Source organism: Octopus sinensis, linkage group LG14, assembly GCF_006345805.1.
Source record: "Octopus sinensis linkage group LG14, ASM634580v1, whole genome shotgun sequence".
Taxonomy (NCBI): domain Eukaryota; kingdom Metazoa; phylum Mollusca; class Cephalopoda; order Octopoda; family Octopodidae; genus Octopus; species Octopus sinensis.
In genome coordinates this window covers 61,226,600-61,241,937 of record NC_043010.1, presented here as the reverse complement: position 1 = coordinate 61,241,937, position 15,338 = coordinate 61,226,600, and the positions used below count along the sequence as shown (strand labels likewise).

At 38.7% G+C, this 15,338-nt stretch overlaps 1 protein-coding gene across 2 annotated transcripts; it reads right to left on the bottom strand.

Moving 5' to 3' along the window:
- Positions 1–691: 691 nt before the first annotated feature.
- Positions 692–14,873, bottom strand: LOC115218841 (zinc finger protein 658B). Of its 2 annotated transcripts, XM_036509350.1 has the most exons (3): positions 14,471–14,873; positions 4,009–5,124; positions 692–3,846 (listed from the first exon to the last, which is right to left on the bottom strand). In XM_036509350.1, the coding sequence occupies exons 2-3, from the start codon at positions 4,675–4,677 to the stop codon at positions 3,202–3,204; spliced, it is 1,314 nt and encodes a 437-aa protein (XP_036365243.1). In that variant the 5' UTR covers positions 4,678–5,124; positions 14,471–14,873; the 3' UTR covers positions 692–3,201. The 2 variants fall into 2 exon arrangements, with proteins under 2 accessions (XP_036365243.1, XP_029644647.1); XM_029788787.2 differs by having other exon boundaries at positions 692–5,124.
- Positions 14,874–15,338: the final 465 nt, after the last annotated feature.

Genomic DNA, 15,338 nt, shown 5'->3' with positions numbered 1-15,338 from the left:
ATTTGAATGAGACCAATATATTACTGGTACTTTATCAATGCCATTGTACTTAACATATAACAAATATTATAATGATATTGTTAAGGCAGAAAAACTGAAGTAAGCAGAGTTAAGTACTTTACAACATCATAATAGCTGTACTGAGATTTGAACCTGAGACCATGTAGTTAGTAGCCCAACATTTTAACCTCACAGCTATTGTACTTCATTTACATAAAAGTCCATACTTTAAATTCCAAAGTACACTGCCATACCTTTTATCCTCATCACCATTTAACATCCGTTTTTCTATGCTGGCATGGGTCGGACAGTTTGATTGAAAACTTGTATGTCAGAGAGCTGTACCAGGTTTCGATCTGATTTGGTAAGGTTTCTACAGCTGGATGCCCTTCCTGATGCCAACCACTCCTAGAGTGTAGTGGGTTCTTTTTATGTGTCACCAACAATGCGACATTATTATGACACTGGTGTTCTCTCTCATCCAGATACAAAGACTTAACCAACCACGTAGAGACATAATTAGTTTGTCTTGAATTAAGTCCTTTCTTCTAATTTGGCACAAGGTAAGAAGTTAGAAAAAAATACAGTTAGGCATTTTGTCCAGCACATTAACGAATAATCTACCACTTCACAAACAACCTTAATTTAATTAATAAAGGAAAAACAAATTGGTAAAAGAAAGGAAAAAAAATGTGAAGAAAAAATATATTTTTATTTCAACAACACTAAAGAAAAATTGTACATTGTTGGACAAATGAGAAATATCTTTACAGCTTCTTGGTAAAGGCAGCTATTTTTTTAGCTTATTAGTCTCTTTAATTTACATGTTTGGAATTTTCTGCACTAAAATATTAATTGCCCTCATAAAATTCTAACTTTGTTTAACAATACATTGAATAACGTATTGTCAATAAATGTTGATAAAACTTGCAATCATTTCATTTTCCAAGCTGATTCCATTTGAGAAAAGCAAAACACAATTTGAAATTTTAAAAGTTGCTGATTCTGTCTCAGTCCAAATTGAAAATGGGAAACTTTAACGGGAGCAAAGCAGTTCTTTGTACAAGGGATCCCCTGCAGAATAATATGACCTCAAATTTTGTTAGAGCCAAAACTGTTTGTTGGCTCTCTCAACTAAAAAAAAAAAGGGGATTCCATCTACAACTCGGTGGAACTCCCAAAGCTGCAGTTTTATACTGAAACTGCCATTCTTTCCACCAGTTGACAAGAAAACATCGTCAATCCAGGTGATTCCCATTCACACACACACAGTTGTAAACAATAATTGTAACAGAGAGAAATATTATGGAGACACACTGACACACCTTCACAGCTTCGTTTGAGTCCGTGAAGTGAAACTCTTGTTATAATGGACATAAATAAAAAAGCAAAATTAAGAACAATTATGTGATTAATGTAATTAACTTTCTTCTATTTTAAAAAATGTCTTCAATTGAAATGATGAATTTTTTTTTTTTTTTTTTTACTTCTTGGGTCTGAAGGAAGGGACAGTGCCCTTGGACCTGTACAGACCGTTGGAGGCTGGTGAGGTTGATGTCATTAATGTTTTTGCAAAGAAAGACATCAACAAGGAGGGAATTCCAAGGGGATGATGTTCTGGAAAGGAAGGATTGTGTGAGAGTGATGGGGGTAGGGACACAACAAGGAGGAGGACAGGAATGTCCAAATGGAAGTGACATGAGCCCAGCCAGTTCTGAGGAGCAGTGGCCAAAATAGTAGCAGTGGTGGAAAAAAAAAAAGTGGAGAGAGAAGAGACAAATGTGCCGATGGATCAGAGGCCGGAGTTTAATCTTTGAGTCATGACTTTTCTGCCCAATCAGTCAGGTGTTGGCTTGTTTCCAGATGCAATCTAGGCTGTCTGTGTATTTGTTTGTAACAGCAGCAATGCCCCAGATACGAGAGAGAGAGAGAGAAAGCAAGCAAGACCCCACTGTATGTCTGGGATCTATAAATTACTCTCATTTTTTCTTAAAACTAAATAAAATGTTTTAAAACCAGATTGACAAAAATATCATTTTCATTGTCTTCCAATCCCAAGTTGTTGCCATTTCTAAATCATTTTTTCCATTGCATAACAAAATGAAGATCCTTCTAGAAATATTATATAATAATTTAGTGGATGTAGAGAATGGAATCCACAAAATATTGCCATCACCATTGTCTTCTTCATTTAAAATTCATTGAAATAATTGGGCTGAGTGTATTTTGGAAAGAAATCATTTTTACATCTAAATACGTAATTTCATTTAATGTTTCCCTTAAGAAAACTTCTCAAGTGATAAAAACTTAACCAACAAACAGTTGAATGAATTAGGGCAGTTTTAAGTGAGCCTTTTTATACTGGAATATTTCAGACAAAGGGACAACCTTGAAATATCAGTTTTCTCTTCTCCCCTCAAAATAGAAACTCCATTGTGAAACTATTTTCGCAGGGGGAAGATCACCACCACCACCAACTTGGATTCTGTTTTTTATCTTTGAAAGGTGGTTTGAAACTGATGTGAAATAAACCTTTATCCGAAAGCTTTGCATCCAGAAGAGAAGCAGGAACTTAAATATTCGTCAGCCATTGTTCAAGACCACTGAATGGTAATGTATTGCTGTGCGGAGAGTTGGTTGATGCGTAAGCTGATGGTTACAACAGCCATCAACAGAAGCTGTCAGCGTTGTTCATTTGTGAGTTCAAATGGGGAGTTTGATTACTGGCTTCATCTAGCAAAAATGGGAGTAAGTGTGACTACCACTCCTCCACTTAGTTGAGTGTCACTCAATTGAAAGTTAACCTGGAGAGAGGGATCTGGAGAGATTTGACAAGTTACAGTGTGTTGCTGGGGCTGCTGCTACAGTTAACTCCCTTCGTATACATAAGCCTCACCCTCTCTTGATTAAGAGGGGCCTGGTGGTTTCACAGTGAAATACAGAAATCAACAATCCTGTTTTATTGGCCAGACGTTGTGAATGCATTGCTCCTTGCTCAAGGCAGCGTCAAGACTCAAATCCAACAGTTTAACTGCTGCACCAATATGACATACAGACACACCACATTATAGAAGAAAATTATGTTAATATAAGAGTTGTTTTATGGAGATTGTGCGATGATATTGATCGAGATAAGATTGAAAGTGTTATTACAAGAAGATAAAACATCTGGCTCGTTAGGAAGATGTAATGAAATATGGTTTAAGTGTTCATTTTCGCATGAGATTTCTTATGTTTCAATAGGTGGCTGCCATCTGTGAACTTCTTGTCACAAATGTCACAGCTATACGGCTTCTCCCCGGTATGGATCCGCTGGTGCCTGCGAAGGTCAAAGCCTCGAGCAAACTTTTTCCCACAGACATCACATTCGTAAGGTCTGAGGCCGGTGTGGCTACCTCGATAATGGGAGTTCAGATGACTGATCTCACCAAATCTGAAGCCACAAATAGGGCATTCGTGGGGTTTCTCTCCCGTGTGGCTTCTGTGGTGACGAGTCAGATCACACCGTTTTCTAAAGCTCTTCTCACAAATATCACAGACAAATGGCCGAATCGAAGAATGCGTTAGCAAGTGAGCCTTCAAATGACTATTCTGGAGAAAACGTTTATCACACTGCTCACACTTGAATCGTCGTTCACCAGAATGTGGCCGGTTATGAGTATGGAGATGGTTGCCTTTAGAATACAGATTCTGACAGATGTCACAAAAGTACAGTTTGCTTGTTTCGCCCTCCACCTTCACTTTAACAGCCCCTGATTGGCTGGTTTTATTGTCCTGACATGGTTGATTGGTCATATTGTCCTGACACGGCTGACTGGTCGTATTGTCACGACATGGCTGATTGGTCATATTGTCACGACACGGCTGACTGGTCATATTGTCACGACACGGCTGACTGGTCATATTGTCACGACACGGCTGACTGGTCATATTGTCACGACATGGCTGACTGGTCATATTGTCACGACATGGTTGACTGGTCATATTGTCACGACACGGCTGAGTGCTTGAACTGTCTTGACATGCTTGCCTGTTGGCCATGTTATTTTGACATTGTTGTCGACTGCTACTTTCCTGGCATGCTTGACTAGTCATATTGTTTCGACATGGTTGATTAGTCCTGGTGTCTTGACATGCCTGATTGGTCATATTGTTTCGACACGGCTGACTGGCCATATTGTTCCTGCATGTATGACTGGCCATACTGTTCCGACATGGTTGGTTACTGGTCCTGTTTTGACACTGACTTGTCATACTGTTCTGACATAGCTGACTGGTAATATTCTGACACAGTTGATTGGTCATATTATTCTGACACGGTTGATTGGCCATATTGTTCTGACAAGACTGACTTGTGGTCCTATTGTTCTGAAACGCTTGGCTGGTGGTGCTGTTCTGACACGGCTGACTGGTCGTACTGTTCTGAAATGGCTGAATGCTTGCATTACCTTGAAATGCTTGACTGGTCGTATTACTTTGAAACGGTGGACTGTTGCTGTTGTCTTGAAATGGCTGGTTGCTTATATTGTTCTGAAACGACTGAGAGCTGGTGGCCGCAGGGTTGAGCAAGTTCTTGTTGGACTTTTTGCAGCCCTGCATCATAGCATCCACATTGGCAGCAGCAACAGCCCCACCAGCGTCACTTTCACTGAGGTTCGGTATGGGGAAAAGGTCCATTGTTACAATGTTCAACTACTTCCAGGACAACATGCCAGTTACAAAACAAACAACTATTCTGGGTATTGGCAGAGTGCTGTCTGCACTGTTGCTATAGAAACAGTCTGATAATTTTCTATAAGATGACCACCACTATCTAATCACACAATTTTTGTACCATTCCAATGACAAAGCGAGACAGACAGGGAAGTAGCAAATCTTACAAGCTGATTTTTTTTTCTCTTTTAAGGAATCTTTGAATGTCCGAACATAACAAGGTTAAAGTCAGTGTAATTAACAGACTGGGTGAATAAAGTGGACAGAATTAATTTAATTATAGAAAACAAATGTGGTTCACTTCAGGATGTTCATTGTATGTAGAACAATGGAGGATGTGTTGAAATCTTGCAATTTTTTCTGTAGTTCTGTCGGGACATCAAAGTGACAGGGTCAAACCATCTCAGTCACCTGGAAAACAAAGAGAGAAAATGAAATCATTTGGAAAACGGAATTTTATTTAAAACCAAGACAAAAAATAGGTTTACCTTTTTACTTGTTAAACTATGGCCATGCTAGGGCACAATCTTGAAGGGTTTTAGTCAAACACGTCAACCCCAGGGCTTGTTTTTTTTAATCCTAGTACTTTATTGGTCTCATTTGCTGAACTGCTAAGTTACATAAACAAACAAACCAGCACCAGTGTCAAGTGCAGGAGGAGGAGGAGGAGGGAGGGAGGGAGGAAACAGGCAAACACAAAGACACATATACAGATGGGCTTCGTTCAATTTCCATCAACTAAATCCCCCAAGCTTGTCTATAGTGGGAGAGTTTCCTAAGATGCCATTCAGCAGGACTGAACCCAGAACCATGTGGTTGGGAAGCAAGCTTCTTACCAATACAGCCACAATCTGTAAATCATTAGACCAAGACTAGCCATAAACATTGTGCTGTAATTAACATACACATCGTCATCACAATGCCCAATTTTCCAGGCTTGCATGGAATGGACAGAGTTGATCAAGGCAGATTTTCTATGGCCAGAGGCCCTTTCTGTTGCCTGTTTCCAAGCAAGATAATATTTCCCCATGACCAGACATGCTCTTGCTACAATATTGGAAATGAGCGACACTCATTTGCAATTATCACATCATGTCAAGACGAGGGGAAATAAACACACGTACACATGAAAGCCTCTTTCAGCTTCCATCAATGACATTCATTCACAAAAGCTTTGGTCATCCTGGGGCTACAGTAGAAGACACTTGCTCAAGGTGCCACACAGTAGGGTTGAACTTGGAACCATGTGGCTAGGAAGAAAGCTTCTTCTAGTCACCACACACACACACAACACATTTTCTAGGGGCAGAAATAATTTTAACAAATCCAGAATTTACGTTGTACAGCATTTGCTATACCTGTATTTTTCTATGTCAGTGGCCACCCTGACTTACTTGTCTTGGCTCATATTTATATTTATGCACACAGTCTTAACAACAAAATATCACAATAATTTCATATATATTGGACATTTTGGCAGAGGGATCCAATCAATAGTGACCTGTAGTAGGGCAGAAGAGGAATGACCATCAAACCAGAAGTCAATCGCCCAGTCTCCGACACTTACACATTCAACAGACATCAATTTTAGCCGGACATGATGTATAAAATTACAACAAATGAAAACAAACCAAAGTCAAATTTAAGCAATATATTCCCACAGAAATTTGGGGAAGGGAGTTAGTCAATTACATCAGCCCCAATACACGACTGGTATTTTAATAAAAGACACACCTACATGCATTTTTCAGGCATAAATTCAACAGTTTCTTACTTTGCCTTTATTTCTTCATTCTATTCTATAAGCTGAATTTTTTTTTTACATAATTAAGGGGTTTTCAAATTTATAACATTTTTTCACGACGAGAGTTGCTGAAGCGTGGAACAAACTGCTGGCATCAGTTGTTAGTTGTCGGAGCACTGCATCCTTCAAAACTTCCATGCTTCCTGAGATTCGCCAACACTACACCTGATTTTCTCCCCTCCATACACACGCAAGCATGTACCTGACTCATACACTGTTCACTTTCCAGACATTTTTACATTACTGCATATGCTTTATATGCACTTTCTGACCAGTTGTGGTGCACCTGAGCACTGTATACAATAATTTCATTATTATTATTATTAAATATAAACCATGAGAAAGTAAATGCTTCTAAACAGATTTACAGACTAATGACTTCAACTGACAGAACTGAAACAATTATCATAATATTCATTACAATTATAATTTATTATAATTATTATGATGATCTTCAAGTTGCTACCTAAAAAAAGGCCTTTCTGTAGTCTTAGGGTTTACTGTTACAGATTATCCAAATTAACCACTAAACATCAAAACAGACGCCTGACAAACATTGAAAGCCATTGTCCCAAGTTTTGGTTTCATTCTTTAGTAATCTGGTCTGATTTATTCCACATAAGAAAGAATGTTTCTTATAAATGAAGATATATTTTCATCAACAGATTTATAACTCTAAAACTGCAATGATGAGCAAAAAACCCCATTAAATTCAAAAGAAATTCATTTACATTTTGGTTGGGATTTTAAAATTGAGTAGACAGATGGTGCCTGATAAATATGTGTTTTCATAGGGTGGTTCTGTATCAGGTGTTTCTAGCTGTTCTAAATTCTGATGAATATTTGTACAATCTTGTCTACTAGTTTACTACAGTTTTTTAAGAGCAAAGACTTAAGTTTGTTGAGATAAAGGTCAGGGTTAGGAAATACTTGAATCTCCTTATACACAGCATCACATTAATGAGAGTCTGTTGGTCAAGCTATCCCCACACTTTGATTGGCAGATTAATAACTTTTGAACTAATTACAGTGTTGTCATAAAGACAGTGCAGTTTAATCAATTGAAAAGAGACATACATTGTCAGCTGCCACAACTGGTATGCTACCACAAGATATAAGACACTTAACTATTTTCATAATTCAACAGCCTCTTGTCGTCCAATTAGTCACTTCTAGTGATGTGCAGTACTTATGACTCTCTTTACTCCAGATATTATTTTCTTGCTCATCATTTTCCCCATCACATACATTCAATGATGTCACAACTTTTAATTGTCTTTAGGTTTCTTAAATATTTCCATTTTCACAACCTCCAGTCCTTTCCATACCTGGTCTGGGTCTGGGCCACTCTATTTCATTAGAGTAACAACAGTTGGACCACACCTTATTTTATTAGGGTTACAGGCATTCTATTAACCCTTTCTTTACTACATTTATTTTGCGGTGCTCTGGGTTTCTTTCAATTACTTTAAATATAACAAAGAATTTAATAAAATAACTTAGTTATCGTTCAGCTAGTGTTAGGAACATAAATTGTGACTAAGGTTTGGTGGATGATTTTAATTCAAAACTTACGAAAACAAGACATTTGTACTCAGAGCCAGACCCAGTTTCAGCCGGGTTGGTAATGAAAGGGTTAAGGGATCTCAGAGCACCTCATGTGTCTGTCAACCAACAAGCTACTTAATGGATATGGAATTTCTGTTCCAGCATCAGTATTTAGCAGGGCCTCATATCAGTGAGGGGGGCCGGTGCGCATTGATGCCGTCGAGAGGTAGGCCCCAAAACGGCGCGCATTCTCTCCTGGTGACCCCATACACTTGCTGGCTTCTGGTATACGGAGCTTTTGACAGGTAGCACTTGCATGTGCAAGTTGTTTGCAAGACATCATCTCCGCCCAATGCGAAACAACCACTATCTGGCTTACAGACCATCTCACCAATGGGCTTCCTTGGCCAGGAAACACACCTGATCTGAACCTCATACAAGAATTGGTGGGTTGCACTTGTTGAGTAACAATCAGTCCACCAGAGAGTTCGATCATTTCAATTGCTTTGAACAATGATGAAGATAACAGTGTTATTGTTGTGCCGGCTGCCTACACCACCACCACCACTATTTTGTCTTTATCTCCTTCATGCTCAGATCAATGACAAGTTAAAACATTAGATCCTTCACTCTTCACAGAAGTTGAACTTATCCAACTACTCTGGGAACTCTAGCAGATTCACAGCAATTCAAGAGCCTATTACAGAAGAAGTGATAAAGTATCATTCTGATTTCATTGATTAATCCCTTCCTCACAAAATTTATGGCCTTCTACCAACACTGAAAACATTATTATTATTATTATTATTATTATTATTAAAAAGGCGGTGAGCTGGCAGAATTGTTAGGATGCCGGGTGAAATGCTTAGTGTTATTTCATCTGCTGCTGCATTCTGAGTTCAAATTCCGCTGAGGCTGACTTTGCCTCTCATCCTTTCAGGGTCAATAAATCAAGTACCAGCTGAGTACTGGGGTCAATGTAATCGACTATCCCCCTCCCCCAACATTGCTGGCATTGTGCCTATAGTAGAAAGGATTATCATTTTTATTATTATTATTATTATTAACATTAAGGTGGGGTGAGCTGCCTGAATCGTTGGCACACCAGACAGAATGCACAGTGGCATTCTGAGTTCAAATGCTGCCAAGATCAACTTTGCCTTTCATCCTTTTGAAGTGAATAAAACAAGTATTGGGTCTGATGTCATCAACTGGTCCCTTCTCCAAAATTACAGATTTTATGCTTCTTAGAGTAAAAAGGATTATCATTAGCATCACTGAAGACTGGGTCTCTGGATTAGTTTGTGCTGTAAGTTCCATACAAACACCTGGTAATTCCCAAATGAAATTGGGTCACATTAATAAAGATTAAATCTATGTCAGTGTCTGTTGTTCGTCTTGTATTCTAGGTTCAAACCTCATCAAAACCAATCTTCATCCGTCAGCAGGTCTTTCACTCAGTTCAGTCATTAGACTGCGACCATGCTAGAGCATTGCTTTGAAGAACTTTCAGTAGAATGAATCAACCCCTTATACTCTTTTTATCCTTTTAAGCCTGACACTTCTTCTATCCCTTTCTTTTACTGAACCACTAAAGATACAGGGACGTAAACACACCAACACCAGTTGTCAAGTGGTGATAGGACACACACACACACACACACACATATATATATATACACAACAAGCTTCTTTCAGTTTCTGTCTACCAAACCCATTCGCATGGCTTTATTTCTTACATTGCCATAAAGGCAGAACCCAGATAATGTAGCAGGCTGGGCACAAACATTAACGAGATGAATGATAATGATACACTAATGAAAAAGATGGGAGAAGCCAGAATGCGCCCGCCGACCCTCTGCTTCTCTATAACATTGTTCTTTACAAAACACATAAACTGAGGTCTTAACCCTCTTACAATTTTAAAATACAATATTTGGACTTAAAAAGTTCACACAAATATAATATACAATTCATATTCAACTTGAGGCAACCAACCTCTACAACCCTTCCCCAAACAGTTCCCTTGTGATCTGTAGGCTTTCCTGCAACCGCAATCCGGGGTCACAAAAATCCCTTCTATATTTCTTGTTTTTACATGAGTTACGTATTTTTTTTTCCAGTACCAGAGCAGCCACCTGCGGAGGCCACTCTGGACTGTCAATAAAAGTTGGGTCCATCAGAACCCGCCTATCCAACTCCGTTTCTACAACGAAATTGTCCATAGCCCCTCCCCAGAGGTACCAGAACATATATTCTTCACCACTTTCACTGGGAGGGGCCTCACAAGGCTTTTGGTGAGTTTGAGACTATAGCAGAAGACACTTGCAGTGGGACTGAACCTAGGACCATGTGGTTGGGAAGCAAACTTCTTACCACAGAACCACACTTGCGCCTAGTTAATAAAATGAAGTACCAGTCATATACTGGGTTTTATTTAGCATTCCTCTAAAGAATCCAAAACGTCGATAGAATAAGGTGCCAACCTATTAATAGTCAGACGTTTTACTTCAATGCCTCAAGGTATGTTCAAGCTCTCTGACCTTTTTGAGTTCAAATAAAGTCAAGATCACTTTGCCTTTCATTCTTGCAGGGTCGATAAATAAAGCACTAACCCAGTACTAGGGTCAGTCCTCCTTCACCCAATGGAAAAGTCAATATTACCTCATGGGTAAGAAGAAGAAAAAAAAGCCGGAATTGGATGGGTTTTCCCCTTCATTTTTTTTTTTGTTCCTATATTTCTGTGTTTCATCCAACGGCAATTGCAATTCAGAAACACCTGAGTTTTGCCTTCCCCATCCCACCACCATCTTCTGCCTTCTTTTCCCTCCCCATCAGATCGATACACTCATTCCAAAACACTGTTCCCACTCTAGTCTTCCACACGAAATCGGCTGAGGTGAGACAGGACAAAGACGGACCCCACCGAGTCTCAAATAGACCCAAGACGCCGCCGCCGCACGTCGCGGCGATGCATTCATCACGAGTTGATGAAGGTCTCCCGTCAAGACAAGTTGTTTGGTTGCCACCGTTTCGTTTAAACACCCACGCATTGCTTGGCAGGCACTGAATTGTTTTCCTGCTGACATCTTTTGATAATGAAACAATAAATGATCAATACTTTTAATAAGACTTCCATAATATGTATAAACGAGAGAGAGAGAGAGAGAGAGAGAGAGAGAGAGAGAGAGAGAAAGAGAGAGAGAAAGTATTAAATGTGACACAGATATAAATATATCGATACGTCTGAAAGGGAGGTAATCCGATTCCTACCTGTTTGACACAAACCAGTGATGTCATTCAATAAGCTAGAAATAGCAGCCAACTTTCTTTCAAATTACACCTGCTGTCTTAAATAAAGGATGCACTGGACAAAGTAATCGTAGATAGACATAAACTGGAACGATTTGGATGATGACGAAGGCTGGACTTGGAGCCTAAACAATACCAACCCGACCGGATTAATCAGACATCATGTCATTAATTAATTCATAATTGAAATCAAATTATTGACACTCAAAATTATTTCAGAGTGATGTCTTGCACATCACTGATCACCTGTGGATGACCTACGGTTAAATAGCTTACCAGACACCGGCGTCACAGCGGCCTTATCCCAATATAATGAGAATAATTACTTTAATATTATTTAATAAACTTTTCGAAGGCTGAAGTTCATTAGGATATTTCCTGTCTCCAAACCCCAAGATACCTCGCCCTTAATTTTGACAAAAAAATAAATAAGTAAACGTAAAACCAAGCCTTGCTACTGACCAACGGATATTTTGCTAGTGACCTAACGACAACAGATAGATCACCATGATCTATTTTGCTCCTAGGGTTAAAACTGGCTTCTGAAAACGAACTTTTATCCTCAAGATTCCCGTAGAGGCAGCCAACCCCATTGTTGAATAAAATTAAGGTTAACAACGTTTTGCATTGTCCAACGTCTTGGCACAGAAAGAGAAGTCATGCGGAGACAGACTCAAACATGTCTTTTAATAAAGGAAAGCTAGGCTTTTCACTGATAATGAGAATACTTTATATTAACAATTTGAGAACCTCTGCTCTGGGACCCACGGAAAATTTTCGGGACACATTTTTAAAGAGTAATACTGTCGACGTCCGAAGTACGGTAATTGAGTTAGGTCCAATTAAAAATCACAACCAACAATTAATTAACCTTTCTGTCAGGTACAAATATCAATTCGATGCAGTATTTGAAATGGTAACTATATTTTATCGATCCCAGACGGATAAAAGTCTCAACTTCGGCGGAATTCGAAGTAGAAATGTGAAGAGTGGTAAAGCAAACACCACAAGGTATTTTGTTGAACGCTCCACATTCTCTGTAACCATTAGAAACAGGCAGACACAGTTGAAGACTGGAAATTTCAATTATTTTGTAATAAGTATTAATTGTTGTCACATTTCCAACCTGGTTACCATTCTATTCCAGTGTGTGAATAGGGTCAAATATTCTGGCTGTGCTGGTGGAAAGCTATATACACCCATCAGCAGACCAATTACAAAAGGCGTTCCAGCTGTGACCATCCTATCTTTTTTTTTTCTTTTCGTATACCAGGATTATCATTTTCCTGCCCGAGGTCAACTTTGCTTTTCAGTCGTTTCGAAGGTCGATAAAATAAAATACCAATCAAGTCGATACAATCGATCTCCAATCATTTCAAAAGTTGGCTTTCATCATCATTATTATTATTAATTATTATTATTGTTATTATTATTATTATTATTATTACGGCTGCAAGCTGGCAGAACCGTTAGCTCTGCGGACAAAATGCATCGCGACATTTCATTCGGTCTTACGTTCTGAGTTCAAATTCCGTCCAGATCGAACTTATCCTTTCAGGGTCGATAAACAAACTAAAAAGCAGTTGAGCACAGGACAGGGGCTCGATGTAATCGACTGAACGACCCCTTATCCATCCAATTCTTCAGCCCTTGGGCCTTTAGTAGAAAGGATTGTTATTATGAAACGCCAAACCGAATGTTTTTGCAGTGTCTTCTACTATTAACAAAAGTCTTGGACATTTTTCAGTGCAGCTGGGACCCGATAAAATACATTAGTGATAAACGATCAACTCTTTTGTTAGAAATCATTTTATATTTTATGAAAGACACCAGAAATGCTGTCTCACAGACCACACACTTAAACAAAACAAAAAGCATTTATACTTTAGTCGCATGGTTAATGACTAATGATTTAACATGACAACCCCCCACCACCACCACATAAGTTGTGTAAGAAACACTGATTAAAGGCCGAGCTCCTATCTAGGTGACCTGCAAGAAATAGCAGTCAAATTTACTTGAAATTATACTCTTGTCTTTAAAAGAGACATATCAGATAATGTGCTCCAAGATATCCCCCATAAAACAGAGTGGTCACGGTTGGAATGTCTTTGATTATAGTCTGTCTGCTCGATCAAACCTGATTTGGGGTTAAACAACAATGCAACCTACACAAACCAAACACTGAGCAGGCCAACGATGACTCTTGTATATAGTTCGTCCATTTGCTAGAAACAGCAACCAAACCTCCCTCAAATTGCACACCCCACTGTCTTGCAAAAAACGAAAGACATACTGAATGTGGTCCTAAATACACAGAAAGGAAGACGGGATGGTCACAGATGGAACGTCTTTTGATTACAAGGTCTGCTCGATCAGAGCTAATTCGGTGTCAAACAACTGAGTAAAGTCGGTAAAGTAAAACACCTGCGGCCCCTTGGACTGAGTACAACCTCCCCATAAAAGACTGACAATTAGGGAGTTTAAAATGGGGGACAGCGGGGCCAGGGTTAAGATTAACATATCCTTAGAGGTTAAATCAGGATGGAATCATATTTGTAGACAAAATATTGAACCAGTTTTTTTCTTGAATCTCTGCTGAGAGGAAAACGAAGACGAAGACTTTTACCTCATCTTTAATTAATTATAATTATTTCTAATTATTTTTATATTTGACAGTTCCATCTCTCGTAGTCTGTGCTGCGATGATGTTAATACATGTAATAGTGGCCGAAAATGAGGAGAAAATTTGTGCAGATTCGCAAAGGCCAACGAATATCTTCTGCCTTAACTACAATAAATAAATTGTGACTTTTGTGTTGCAAACACATTCCTAGAAACAGTGGACAGCATGCTGCCTGGAAGTTGGTTTTCTTTGGGAAAAGTCTGTAATTTGAGGGTAATTACATAGGATAGACGATAGAGCGAATGTCTGAGGAGACGAAGAAATAGGTGAGTCGACTCAGGTTGGTCGAGATAATAAAGAAACAGGACGGGGAAGGCCATCGCTTTCTACGCAGCTGGGAATCTCTGAAATCGACATGACACAAGGAAAACAAACGATTCGACGAAATAAATCGAGGTTGATCTTACCTTGAACAGCACAAAAGAAGCAGCAAACGCTTCTGGAATCGAGTCGGAATCGAATAAGATGGGCAACAATGATGTAATGTGGCTGTGTGACGGGGTTAATGTCGAATAAACAAGAGATGTTTACATCTGGAGTCGGAGAGAGAGAAATGAGAGAAGCAACACATTAGAGACTGAAAGGTCATGTGAGGGAGAAGACAGGCGCGCAAATTAACACACTATGGAAGACACGACACGTCTCCACGAACAACGGTCAAACGGATCGTCGTGTCACTTGGTTGCCGTTGCTTTCGTTCAATTGTACCTAATTAAATAGTTTTGTGAATATGAACTTGTGTTCTTGTAGTCGGTGTTTTGTTATTGGTTTGTTACTGCTTGCTTTTGTTGTTGTCTTTGTGATGTAGTTTCTTTGTTGGATAATCGATTTGAATCACATAGGTACTTCCGTACTTACAGCATGTGATAAATTATTTCCCTTTATAAGAGCCTTTTATATATAAAAAAAAATCCATTATACTCTTATATAAACACACAAGCAGATATTTATATACATACATGCATACACGAATACATACATATATACATATGTATGTGTGTGTATGTATGTACATAAATATATATATATATGTGTGTGTATTATGTACATAAATATATATATGTATGTATATATACACACGTATGGCTACATATATATTATATATGTACACATGTATAATACATGTATATGTGTGCATTTACAAACAAATATATACACATCCTTCCATCTCTCTCTCTCTCTTTCCCTATATATATATATATATATTATACATACATGGGTGCTAACGTATTATGTTTTCGAAACATCGATCAGAACAGTGTAACTTCAAGCGGG